At 42.2% G+C, this 13264-nt stretch overlaps 1 protein-coding gene across 1 annotated transcript; it reads right to left on the minus strand.

The window, feature by feature from the left end:
• Positions 1 to 1226: 1226 nt before the first annotated feature.
• Positions 1227 to 10889, minus strand: LOC308142234 (RING finger protein 145). The gene is made up of 11 exons (XM_080512582.1): positions 10648 to 10889; positions 9759 to 10062; positions 9513 to 9621; positions 9080 to 9171; positions 8606 to 8847; positions 7420 to 7595; positions 7183 to 7323; positions 6071 to 6253; positions 5820 to 5967; positions 4796 to 5152; positions 1227 to 3206 (listed from the first exon to the last, which is right to left on the minus strand). Exons 2-11 carry the CDS (start codon positions 9925 to 9927, stop codon positions 2337 to 2339), a joined length of 2487 nt encoding a protein of 828 aa, XP_080368708.1. The 5' UTR covers positions 9928 to 10062; positions 10648 to 10889; the 3' UTR covers positions 1227 to 2336.
• Between the last annotated feature and the right edge of the window lie 2375 nt (positions 10890 to 13264).

The raw sequence follows: 13264 nt of genomic DNA on the forward strand, positions 1-13264 counted from the left end.
TAACAATCTATCACAATTACAAAGCGTGATAAAACAATATTGCCATTGGGATTTTAAAAAACTGCTTGAAATTAAAAATACTTAAGTTAGTTCATTTATTATGCAAAACAGATTTTTATTGCACCGTTCAATTTAATAAACAATGTAATGTGTATAACTTAACCTCCCCCCGAAAAAAATCCTGGCCATGGCCTTGAGTTAAGGATCCCAGTTTCATCTTGATTGGGCCAGACCGGCAAAATAGTACCATAATAACCTTTAAATTTCAACTTTAAAATTTTCCTTTATTGTGGCACAGAGTATAAGTGATGAAAAATGTCTATATTTTTGCAAAAACCAAACAATTACTATTGGAAAATTATAACACTCTTGACAAAATGCCAATTTTAATCAAACGTTCTGGTGCAAAATACAAAAAAATGAAGAAATTCTTATGATTGTTTTTACAAACTCACTTAGCTGTGAGACTAGTTTGATAGAAATCTCAGTGCAGACATACACTGAATTTATAGAATCCATCTATACAGTAAGTACATTTTACCTCACTTGATGAGAAACCTTGAAATAAGATGATTAAAATCTAGATGTAAGATTATATTGTAGAATCAAGGACTAAAAATGAGCAAATAACTTTTGAAAGAAGTCAAATTATCTCCAGTGTCTAACGGTAAGATTTTAAATCTTGACACGTGCCAAATCATTTGCAGTGCAAGGACAGATTCAGGCAAAACACACATTAAGAGGAGAAAAACGACAACAGAGACAAGAAAAAACTATTTTACCTCACTTATTTTAAACTGCTCTCTGTGTCTGTACTCTTTATTTGTATTTCACGTACTTGCTTTTTTGCCATTTTTGTGTTTAAGAACATTTTACTATTGTTGACACAGTAAATTTATTTTATGTACTGCTGTACTTACACTCGTAAAAGAGATTGTTAATCCCAATGTGGTTCTCCTGACTAAATAAAGGCCAATGAAATGAAATGAATTGAAAGGGGAAGTAGAAATGATCTCCTAAGTGGTAGAAACGGAACAAAAAGGAGACAAACAAAAGCCACCGCCTGCTAAGATATGAAGAATCGTGCCGTCAATTATTTATTTGATCCACAGTGTCATCCAGCTGCACGGTGTGGCAGTGGGCAGCTTTTACCCGTTGGATAATGGTTTATACGCGCCGTCATAATTTATTTATCACAGAAAACAGTCACAACATTAAAATAAAGTCTTGGGAGGAGGATGAGAGGGGCCGGCGTACAAACGACTGATTGAAAATAAAAGAAGTATTCCAGTCCGTCACTTCGGCTGCAACACAAAAGCGGAAGAGGAGAAGAGGAAAAGAAAAACAAAACCACAAAACAAACAAGTGAACATCACCCGCTATCGTTACACACATTTTCATTTTATTCTTGATCACAATCTTCTTTACATTTACACGAAAGCGCAACATAATTTCACTGTCATATTCAGCCCAGACAAATTATTTGCTAAACCGAAGCACATTCGTTACACTGTCTGGTTAAACATACATTTCTCTCTCGTTTTGTTTTTTGTTGTTTTTAATCTTTCTCCCCACGGAGAAAACGTGGAGCCGACGTCACGCCGCTGCATGTCGTAACGAGAACAACGGTCCCCCCCTCACGTACCAAAAAAATATCTATCCACATTAAGGTGGTCCCAGCTGAGTGGGGCGGGGGGGGCGGGACACGTACCGGAGAGGGTTAAGCTCCGCCGCAGCGGTAGCACACACGCAAATTCACTCGAAACACACGTTTGGATTCGGGAAGAGAGCAAAGACAAGATTACATAACAAACCCCGCCCGCCCCTCCCTCCCCCCCGAGCTCCTCACGGCACACATATCTTCTATACTCGTTTTGTTTAAGATGAGAAGGAGCATGAACCTGTTCCGGCGAGACAAAGAGTGCGAGGGAAGGACTTGGGAGACGCTCGCCCCTCACCTCGCCGCCTGATTGTATTCCCACACTAAAAAAAAATGTCACGTTGCTGCGGGTTGGAACACGACGCCGTCCCGCCGGGTGAACGCGCAGACGTCTCCCCCGCGCACCAAATACCTTCCACTCCCGTTTGAGCCACGCCGGCGGACATCTTGGCGGTTGGTTAGCGTGCGTCTGCGCGGGCAGACGGAAACCCACCGACCCCCTCCGGATGTGCTTGCGTCCCAACAAGCAGCGCTGCGTGACGCAGCCACACTTTCCCCCCACGATTCACATACAAAAAGGCAAAATGTGTTTTGATTCTTCCCTGCTGACAGAGAACAAGTCCTTCACACCCTTCAAGGCACTGATTGCAGGTCAGTCGGTCGGTCGTTCGTTCGGTCAGTCGTTGCCGTCCGTGGTTGTGCAAGAGGAAGTCGACCGACGGATCTGTCGGACCGCCGCAGCCCCCGCGGTGGAGTCCGAGGACGTGCCGTTACCGTGGTGGTTTTGAAAACGTTCCCCTCCCCCCGGGAGTTCAGAGTTTTGATTGCGCGATTTGACGGCGGCTTGGATCTCCACACTCCCGTTATAGTTCCCGGTACCGTTTCCCTCCGGTGGATCGAAGTTGCTACGCGAGTCCGGCGTCCCGTCAACACGGTCCTCGGGTCCCGTTGATTCGGTCTGACCCTTTAACGTGTCGTCCTTCGCGGGTTTAAACGTCGAGGGCAGCGGCGAGTCTCTGTCACGTTCCCGACACCGGGAGAGTCTGTCAAGAGTTGGAAGCGAAGGAGTCGGAAGGTACCCTGGTAACGCCGGCCTGACAAATCCCACAAAGTCTCCACTGGAGCTAAAGCGAAGACCTCGAACGGCGTCGCTGGCAGGTTCAGCCGGCCGGTCGCTACCGTCTCCTCTCTGGAACCTTCCCCCCTCCTCCTCCTCCTCCTCGTCCTCCTCCTCTTCCTCTTCCTCCTCTTCTTGCTGCTCAGTGGGATCAGGAGTCACATCCTCACTTTGCATCTCCTGGTTTGCGCCGCTGTCCGGGTTGTGGGCCCCCTCCTCTCCCTCCCCCTCCCCCTCCTCCTCCGCAGCCGGATCTCGCCCGGCGTCGCCCTGAGGAGGCGGCGGGTCGCCGTCGTCGTCGCCGCCCGGCGCAGTGGGCCGGACCGTTTGGTGACACATGGGACAGGTTTCCTGGACGTACAGCCACTTGCGGAGACAGTTACCGTGGAAGAAATGGCCACAGTAGGTGATGACGGCGGCGCTCATTTCCTGTGGCGGGAGAAACGACGTCCGGTTAAAACTCAAACAGATCTCTGTGTACAACCTTTATATCAAAGTAATTACATTTTTAAAATGAACTTTAACATAATTAAAACTATGCAAATACTATATTATACAGCCACTCATAGGAAATGTCTAATCTTTATAGATGTTTTAGAATGTCTCTGCTTATAGTCTAACTTGCATCCGTTTTAAAGTCATGAACAATGTTTTTGTTTAATTTCAGGCATCGGTCGTCGCAAGAAAACAACATTTAATCGAATTAAAGGTGAAAAAAGTGACAATATGTTGTTGTTTTTTTGTTCAAATAAATGCATGTGTAATGTTCTCAATGCGATTACCTTCAATTACCAGTAGAAATGTCTTGACAGATTTATTTTAAGTGATTTCTATTCTATATCGGTGCATCTTGAACAAATGTATTAGTATTGAAAAATAGAATTGTCAGTTTTGTCTTCACATATAACTTCAAAAACTGATTTTTTAAGTGTGTTTTTTTGGGGAATGTCATAATTATAATCAACAAATTAAAAAATAGGAAACTCACCTAAACTAATATCATATTTCAATATTCTGACATTGTGTGTTTCAAGATTTTTGAAGTGTAGGTCAAGAATAAAATACAAAAAAAACGACTGAACTTCAGGTCTATTTTCCCCGGCGTGGATTCTATCTAAACTTTTACGACTCCTCACCGGGAGATTTCCTTCTAACTATCTCGTCTTTATCTGCTCTCCCGATTACGGATTACAAGAATTTCTCTCACTGCTTCCTTGACGATAAATCAGGGACATTGTATTGAAGGTGAAAACAAAACAAAACAAAAAAACAAACAAAACATGGCTCAAAGCCAAAGAAATGCAAATGACCAGTACGGAAAGGGGTTGGGCCAAAGTGGAGATACGGGAAAAACCGGCTTTAAAAAGGTAGTAACTGTCGGGTATTGGAAATACACACAGAAAGGGTAACTCTTATAACACTTGCAGCGAATTAATTCTCGATTCTCCACTTGTTACAATTGACTGAACAAAGAGAGAACTTAAGACGCTTTAGCTGCAATAATATCACAAAACTCGCCTCTTGTCGTCATTGTTTTTTTTTTTAATCAGGGTTTCTTTCACCTGAACATTTTAGTTTGTTACTACAGAAGTCAATTTGTATAGATTTATTAACTGGAATGTGACAGAACCTTCTGGATCTTCTGTGCAGCAGACGGCTGCACATGCAGGGAAAAATGTTTAATTTTCCACAGCTATTGTTCGTTTAGTACATTTTGTGCCATTATTATATCTCACTTTGCGGCTCGTCTCCGGCTGAAGGTTGGAAGTATTATTTGTTGGGAGCTCTATGTGATAACGATGGGGGGGGGGGGGGGGTCATACTGGGGACAATATCACACTGAGCTGTGAGTTATTATTAAAAAATCCAGGGACAACCACTGTGTATATGAAGTTTTATCTATTTTTTTTTTAAAACAAAAAGCTAAAATCCTGATCCCCGCTTTGGTTAATCGACCTGAAAATTAAGCACCGCCTCCACGTCAGCCTTGACGCCGCGGTTTTGTCTCGCCGACCGACCTGGAAGCAGATGGCGCACACGTCGTTCAGCTCCCGCAGCTGCGGCGCCGTGGCCCGGGGCAGCGAGTTGATCTTCTTGGCCGCCTCCTGCCTGAGCAGGAAGCTCCTCCAGCCGGACTGCGCCCGCAGCCACACGTTGAAGTACGAGTGGATGATGATGACCGAGGCGCCCATCCAGCTCCACTCGCCGAACAGCGACTCCCACGTGCCGTACGCCACCACGCAGAGCGCCACCACGAACTCCAGCACGCGGCTGACGGCGTTCACCCAGTAGATGATCTCGTCCAGGCTCTCGATGGGGTTGCTGCGGAACAGCTCCACCATGAAGAGGGAGTAGATCAGCATGGTGCCGGTAACCTGCGAGGAGCGTCAACAACAACAACAACAACAACAAAATGCACAATTAGTTCTTTAAAAAAAAAAAAAAACATCTTCCTACATTTCAAATATTGTAAAATGACATGAAACAACAAGTTTTTGTCTAAAATATCATCTTCTTTTGACACTTCTATCGCTTTTTTGTTGTTTTATAGAATTTGACAATAGATTTCAATTGAAAACTTGCATATTTATAGTCAGTAATTACTTAGTAACCAGATATTATATATACTTCTCCTCTTTGTGTTTCATGTGTCTAAACTAAACTAAACTAAACTAAAACCTTTTAATCTCCTTGAAGAAATTCCTTATTTCCCCCCCAGTGAGACTGAAGACGTAAGGTTGTATGTAAAGAGTCTAATTGTAAAATAAATTATTTTTATTTTAAGCTCTTGGTTTTTAATTGCTTGATATTTCCTGGTAAAATGCCAGTAAAGTGTCTTGATTTTTTTTTTAAATTTTACTATTCCTTTTTTATCATGAAGAAATAAGGAGACAGCAGAAGAGACACGTGTTGTGACGTCTGTCCTACAGAAAAGGAACGTTATACCGTCTTCTTCCACCAGGGGGAGCCAACATCTTGCAAAACTCAAACTTAAGGCTTCGTTTTTTCCCCCCACATTGACAAACTCTTGGCTGTTGGTACCTGAAGAGAGGTCAGCATGCAGCTGGACACCAATATAAGCAGCCAGAAGTCCATGAGGAAGAACTGGGAGATTTTATAAGCCATGAAAACCGGGAAAACCAGCAGGAGCAGACACATGCTGAGGCCTCGGAAATGTTTCCACAGACTCCTGAAAGAGCACAGAAACGAATTCAGGATTATTTTTTTTGTTTTTTCAAACCACAGACTCTTATCTTAAAAAAAAAAAAAAAATTCCCGGTGGCTGCCGGTACCTGTTACGCGACGCGCCCAGCGACAGAATAATGGGATCCGTTATCTCGATCATGGACTGCAGGGTTGAAGTCACCACGATGAAGAGGATGATGCTGAGGAGGAAGGTGCGCTGCAGCGCCTGCATGTCCAGCAGGCCCGTCTGGAGGGCGAGCAGCAGCAGCGTGACGCCCTCCGTCACCCCTCTGGAAATGGGGCGGGGGGCGGAGGTTACATCTAAACCGTCGGGACGTTTAAAACGAGTTCGACAACTTTATCTCACCATAAAGTGATAAAACCGAAACCGAGGACGCGCAAATCGAACTACGTGAAGGAATAATATATGACATTCTAGATCAGGGGTCGACAACCCACGGCTCTTTGGGCCCTCCACTGCGGCTCCTGGAGCCTCCGTCCCACTGCAGTTCATCCCGGACGGACGTAAGGAGGCAAGGCGCCACCCAGAGCGCCGTCCCGCTACAAAGAGTGGAGTAAAATGTAGGCGGGTCGTGAACGACGCAGCGACGTGACGTCATTACGCAACAATAATGGCATGAAGAACGTAGAATTGCGGCTGCAGGTCATGACAGCGGCTCAACTGGTGTCTGAAGCCGGGAGCTTCCTGTACCTTTCACAGTAAAACCGCTGCGCTGCGGAGCGCCGACAATTCCGGGAGGTTCATTGCAGACTTGTTGAGAACGGCAAACAATAGTGAGTTACACAACAACTAAAGGACATTTAAAGCCACACCACTCACACTCATGGTTCTAACAATCCCTAATAATGTGTAGCAATATAGGAGCTGATAGCTGCAATGCATTATGGGAGGTTCTGTTTGTCGTGTTTTAAATGTAATTATTGGGGGTTATGTTAGGTTTGTAGTGTTGCTAATAATTGTGTTTTTGTTGCTTCGTTCATGTAGTTTAGTTTATTAGTTGTAAGTCGTCAACCAGCAGTGAAGAAGGTTTTGTGTGTCGTGTCATCCTGGCATGGTCTTCCTGTGGGACTGTCAAAATAAAATGTGTAACACTCTTTGAGTGTTGTGTTCAGTGGGAAACGGGACCAAATGGCTCTTTGAGCATTAAAGGTTGCCGACCCCTGTTCTAGACGCAGACCCCCCAAAAAACGCCCCCACCTGTGCATGACGTTGTCGTTCTGAACGGCGGCGTATCCTCCCAGGTAGAACTTGCATAGGTTGAGCAGACCCAGAGCGAGATAGGAGACCACGAAGGTCAGGCCCAGGAGGGAGTACGGCGTGGCGCAACATTCGGAGACACTGCGGGAGTTCAAGCAGAGACGAGACGCCGCGTCAGGAAGACGTTAATACATATAATAACACCCGCCACGCAAAAAAACAAAACAAAAACCGCACCTTGTGAGCAGGAAGAACATGATTCCCTGATGGGCGGCGGAGGAGCCGGCCGACATGGCGTCGGAGCACAGCTGGACGACGAACAGGACGAACCAGAAGACGCTGAAGAGCACCGGGACGGCGAACTGGTTCCACAGAGAGATTCCCACCGCCAGAAGCCTGTAGAGCTCCATCACCTGGGCCACAAGACGCTTTGATCTATTTTTTTTTTGCTTTCAAGTCATGAAATACAGCATTAAAATACCACAATATATCATAACATCTGATTCCCCCCCCCCACTTTTTCCATTTTCAATTGAATTATTATGTAGTTATATAATGATCACATCATTTTCTATGATTTTTTTTGTATATATTTCAGTTGTACATATTTTTTAAATCTGATTTTAACATTACTTTACATTATTTATCTCTTAATGCTGCTACTGCGGAGAGTGCTGAACCAAATTTCAATGTTTTTGTAATTGTGACATTAAAAACCTTAAAATTTCAGCTGTAATTATTTAATTTAAAATACTTTGAAGACATTTATAGAAATAATGGAACAATCTGTCACCAATATTAGAGAAATTATCAATAAAAAGCTCAATTAGTTGCAACATTAAAAACCTCAAGTGTGAAAATTTTGGTTAAACATAAGAAATGTTGGTTTAGGAATAAGTTGGGATCCAAACAAAGTTGAAAGCCAGTTTCTATGGTTTATTATCACTGATTCTACCTGTAGATATTTATTTGAGTGCAAAAATGAGGAGAAAATGTAAGTTTGAATAAAGGTAAACATTTTGTTATTAGAGGGATCAACTATGTGTTTACCAACGTGATCAATACAGTAAACTTTTATTGGTCCCGTTTGATTTTGCAAAGCTAATATTCAGATTTAATTTAAAAAAATGTCTTGTCTTTTTCAGGAGATGTTTGTGTTTTTGAAGTAATTTCTGCAGTTCCAAAGTTCCAACATGTTCATAATTTGAACAAACCAGTAGGTTTAGTGGTAAAGAGGTGAAGCAATCCTTAAAACTGAAGCGAGATTATTCTCTAAACACCCTAAACTAATAATAATAAAACCTTGTTTGGTAAAAGATGAAGAAACGGTGTAAAACCTCATGAAACTCACTCCACAAATCTTTTATTTTTGCCCCCCCCAACATGCTAAGAATTAAAATGTGAGAGGAAAGGTGTGAGAAACCTCCAGGTGGAGCAGCTCGGAGTAGGCAGCCCTGGCCAGTCGATATGGCACAAAGAGATTGGAGAGGAGGAAGAGGGCGACGGCCGCCCCCGTCAGGCCCATGGACAGGGTGTTGAGCGCCAGCAGCGTGGCGTGGGGCGCAGCGCAGAGCCGCGCCAGCAGGGGGAGCAGGTGGACCGAGAACAGCCACACCTTTCTGGTCTTCATCAGGAAGGCACACAGGGTGCTGAGAATAATCAGACCTGCGGTGGAAACGAACAAACGTGTGAAACATTTTACTGTTTATGTACGCAAACAACCGTCTCGGGTGGATTTGATTACGTCTTCAGCCTCGGGGTTGAGATAGTGGGGAAACGCCTGCGGTTCTATTGTTTTTTTAAATGCGTAAGAGAGCTTTTATTACATTATATTAAAAAAATAATAATAATTAAATAAAAATTGAAAGGTAATTATGTGTTCTGGTTTGATACTCACTTGTCATGGCGGAGACTAATCTGTTGAAAGCTGCAGAGTCGCGGTACACCGCTCCTTCATACCCGTATTGCAGCTCCTCTCGTACATAGTCCCTGCAAAACAACACGTATGTCTCAAATATGGAGGGGGGGGGGGTCATCGGGAGCCCAACTGACAGGAGACTGGGTCAGCGGGACACTTTTCCCTTGGATGATTAAATCAAGATAATAAGTAATATGCAGCATCAATAATAATAAGTCAAACGTGGATGAATTAAAACGCTAAAATAAGCTTTAATGCAGATGCAACAGTAGTAGACTTCATGCAACAACTTAACAAAATACCTGCTAATCACACCGCATTATTTATTGAGACATCCCATTTTCAGTTTTGTCACCGAGTCATTCATTAAATCTCTATTTGCGGCAGGAGAAATCACACCAAAGACCCTCACTTGGAAATCTGATGTCCCATGTAAAGGAGGAGGGCAGTGAGGATGTGGAGGTAGAGCGTCACGATGTGCCTCAGCGGCAGAACCAACACCACCAGGTTGATCACGTGACCTGAAAGACAAACGCGCATTAAGATTAACACGAAACAGGACAGTTATAGTGGATAGAAATGACAACATGTTGATGTGAAACAGAGGATTCGTTCACACGAATGGACGCTGGACCTCTTCATGATTGCGTCTACTTACCAAGGTAATACACGTTCCAGAGGACATACTTGTATTTGAAGAGCATGTCTTCGTTTTTGGCCTTGAGATGCACCGTCAGACCGTCAATGTCACATTTATAAAGGAGGTCCAGGACCAGTATGTTTGGCACCCGGAGGGCAACGTTGGCCAACTCTTCCAGGCGAGGCATCGCGACGGAAACCGACGTTAGGTTTTGGTCAGGAGGCAAAATGAAGACGGGGGCGACAGGGAGCCTGCGGGTCGCATGCTGCCGAGCAAAACGGCGTCACTTCACAGCTTCAACACCGGCCCGTCGTCTTGTCATCTGAAACAAACACACATCCAATATCATTAATCGTCAATATGATAATATAATATAATTCAATATCAACCTTTCAATGAATCACATCTGTAAAGAATACCTACATTCTGATTAACAGTCAAAAATGTAAAACTACATTGTGTAAGATAAAATATGAAGGATAAATGTTATAAGGATGCATTTTTGAAACACGTTTTAGTTTATTTGGAAGCAGAATGACCTTGATTTCAGGTCCTCGACCTGAAATCAAGGTCATTCTGCTTCCAAATAATATAATAATAATAATAATGTTCTTTTACTCAAAGCTGAAGTACAGATAAGAGCAATAATCAATAGAGTTATTATGACTATATTACATAGATACATTTACAGCAGATGAGATTACACGGTGCAAATCACATTTAACAACACAGTAAACACGAAGTAGCCAAAAATACTTCAATAAAGTATTTCCCCTTCACTTTACTTTCTTAAGTGTCTCGTAAATCTCAAGCAGAAGTCTGTATTTTTCTTCTCCGGTAGCAACCTGGTGTTTTTTTATTTTTGTTTTAGCTGTACATTGAGGATTCAGTGGGACATTTCACTCACTTGTTCCAGTGACAGGCAGCGCAGCCCAGCAGCCATTTGCCAGCTAACGCTAGCCGCTGCTGGTAGTTAGCTCTCATAGCGACAAGCGGCATGTTTTTAAAGCACCGCGAGAGAACCGGTTCCGCTTTCCCGGCCACTGCTGCCTCCCCGAGACGCTTCGAAGCCGGCGCCGTCACGAAAACTCAACGCGAGCGGGTGCAATTGAGCGACATGGCGCAGAGTTCAGGGACTTTAGATGTAATGTTGTGATTCCAGTCGCTTGCGTGGCTGCTTCCGGTGTGACGTCACGGCGAAGCGCACCAATCACGCGCGGGGATTCTTCTATTCAAAATAAAAGAGTCACGAGAGAAACTACTACTACTACTACTAATACTACGACTACTATTCTTACTACTAATACTACCACTGCTACTATCACTGCTTCCACTGCCAGAACGTCTACTACCACTACTAATATTACTACCACTAATATTACTACTGCTACTACTACTACTACTACTACTACTACTACTACTACTAATGTTACTACTACTACTACTACTACTACTACTACTACTACGACCACTGCTACTATTACTACTTCCTCTAACATAACATCTATTACCACTACTAATATTACTACCACTAATATTACTACTACTACTACTAATACTACTACTACTACCACTACTGTTACTACTACTACTACTACTACTACTACTACTACGACCACTGCTACTATTACTACTTCCTCTAACATTGGATCTATTACCAGTACAAATATTACTATCACTAATATTACTACTACTACTACTACTACTAGTTACTCTAACATTACGTCTATTACCACTACTAATACTACTACCACTTCTAGAATTATTACCACTATTAGTACTACTAGTCGTAGTACCACCACCACACCACACACCACATATGACTACTGCTTCCATTATTATGACTACTACTATTAATACTACCACTACTACTACTATGATTGCTACTCCCACTAGTATAACTACCTCCACTATTATAACTACCACTGCTATTTTATCCTCTTCTATGATTACTACCTCCACTACTATACCGACCACCGCTATAACTACAACCACTATTATTACTACAACTACAAGTCGGAACACCGACATGTGGCAGACGACTTTTACTTTCTAAACTACCACAGATATTTAAGACCAAGACAAGACCAAGCAAGTCACAGGAAAAAGAAACAAACATTGCAGGAAGCTCATCACGTGACACGACCTGCTTTTAGACTCCTGACAACGAGAATACAAATGAAATGAAAAGAAGAAATAAATATTTCACTGAGTAACTGTCATGCTGGTCTTGAATTGACGCGATATTTCCTGATGCTTTCTGTTTTGTTTTGAGGACAGACTCAAAGACCATAAACATTTCACGCCAGTGGATGAATTGATTCTTATTGGAAACAATGTACAGAATGTCACATTTGTCGTTTTATATCATCAGTGCTTTTATTACACCATCAACCAGGCTTAAGCATTTACATAGTTAAATAACACGCTGATATATTAAATATTTGAAAGCTGAGTACCTGCTCCACAGTACATCAGAGAAAGCAACGAACTTTAAAGTGACAATGTGATCAATTTAAGTTGTGCATGTGCACAGTAGGTGGCAGTGTTGAGTCACTTGAGTGAAGTTGGTAAACAAGCTTGTGATGTGAAATAGCATTTTATTTTAGCTTCTACCTGCCGTCAGACAAATAAAGTCGCTTTGGGAAACAAAGGCGGAGTGACTCAAAACTCAAGGCCGTTGATGGAAACGACGAATCACGAGTGGAAACTAGTCATCGACTGATCCAAAAATACTTCATCCTCTTTTCCTGGCTGCGTGATTGATGGTGACTTGGTGGTTTCCGTTTGCGTGCCCTCGCTTGAGTTGAGACACCGGGTGAATATAATAAAGTTTTTTTTTTTTTTTTTTTTAACTCGCCTTCATGATTTCTTATCACGTATGACTGTTTCAGTCAAAGGCCGTTTTGAAGATAGCATATCTGAAATACTTCCTTTTTTATTTTCCGCTTCTGGCGCAGCGTCCGTCGCTTCTGTTCTTGATTTTTTTTTTTTAAATCTTGACGTGACCTCCATGATCTCTCATCACGCTTCACCGTGAGCAACCCAGAAAAAAAAGCATTATTATTATTATTATTATTATTATTGTTATTATTATTATTATTATTATCATCATCATCATCATTATCATTATTATTATTATCATTATTATTATTATTGTTCTTCTTCTTCTTATTATTATTATCATCATCATCATCATTATTATCATTATTATTATTATTATCATCATCTCGTCCACGACTCATTTTTTTTCAGAATTATTGATTTGAAGGATTTTAAAGTATATTTGACACATTTGGAAGGATTATAAAGTGTATTTGTCACAAAAAAGATAAGGTGTATATATTTAATTATGAAGCAGTCTTTAGGGTTGGATCTGAAGTGTGACCAGGCCAGTGTCGGTGTGATACGCTACAATAAATATATATGGACATATATGAAAAAAAAAATGAAATATTCATTACAAATAACAATATGTAAAAAAGTACATTGTACGGGATTTCTTTTCTCCCCCCAAATTCTGA

Source organism: Blennius ocellaris (assembly GCF_963422515.1).
Source record: "Blennius ocellaris genome assembly, chromosome: 17".
Taxonomy (NCBI): domain Eukaryota; kingdom Metazoa; phylum Chordata; class Actinopteri; order Blenniiformes; family Blenniidae; genus Blennius; species Blennius ocellaris.

Excerpts from the sequence above, each read along its gene's own strand:
- LOC308142234 (XM_080512582.1), bottom strand. The coding sequence starts at position 9,927 with ATGCCTCGCCTGGAAGAGTTGGCCAACGTTGCCCTCCGGGTGCCAAAC. Across the intron at positions 9,172-9,512 it reads ATGGGACATCAGATTTCCAA|GGACTATGTACGAGAGGAGC; the intron begins GTGAGGGTCTTT and ends GTTGTTTTGCAG. Across the intron at positions 8,848-9,079 it reads ATTAGTCTCCGCCATGACAA|GTCTGATTATTCTCAGCACC; the intron begins GTGAGTATCAAA and ends TTTCCACCGCAG.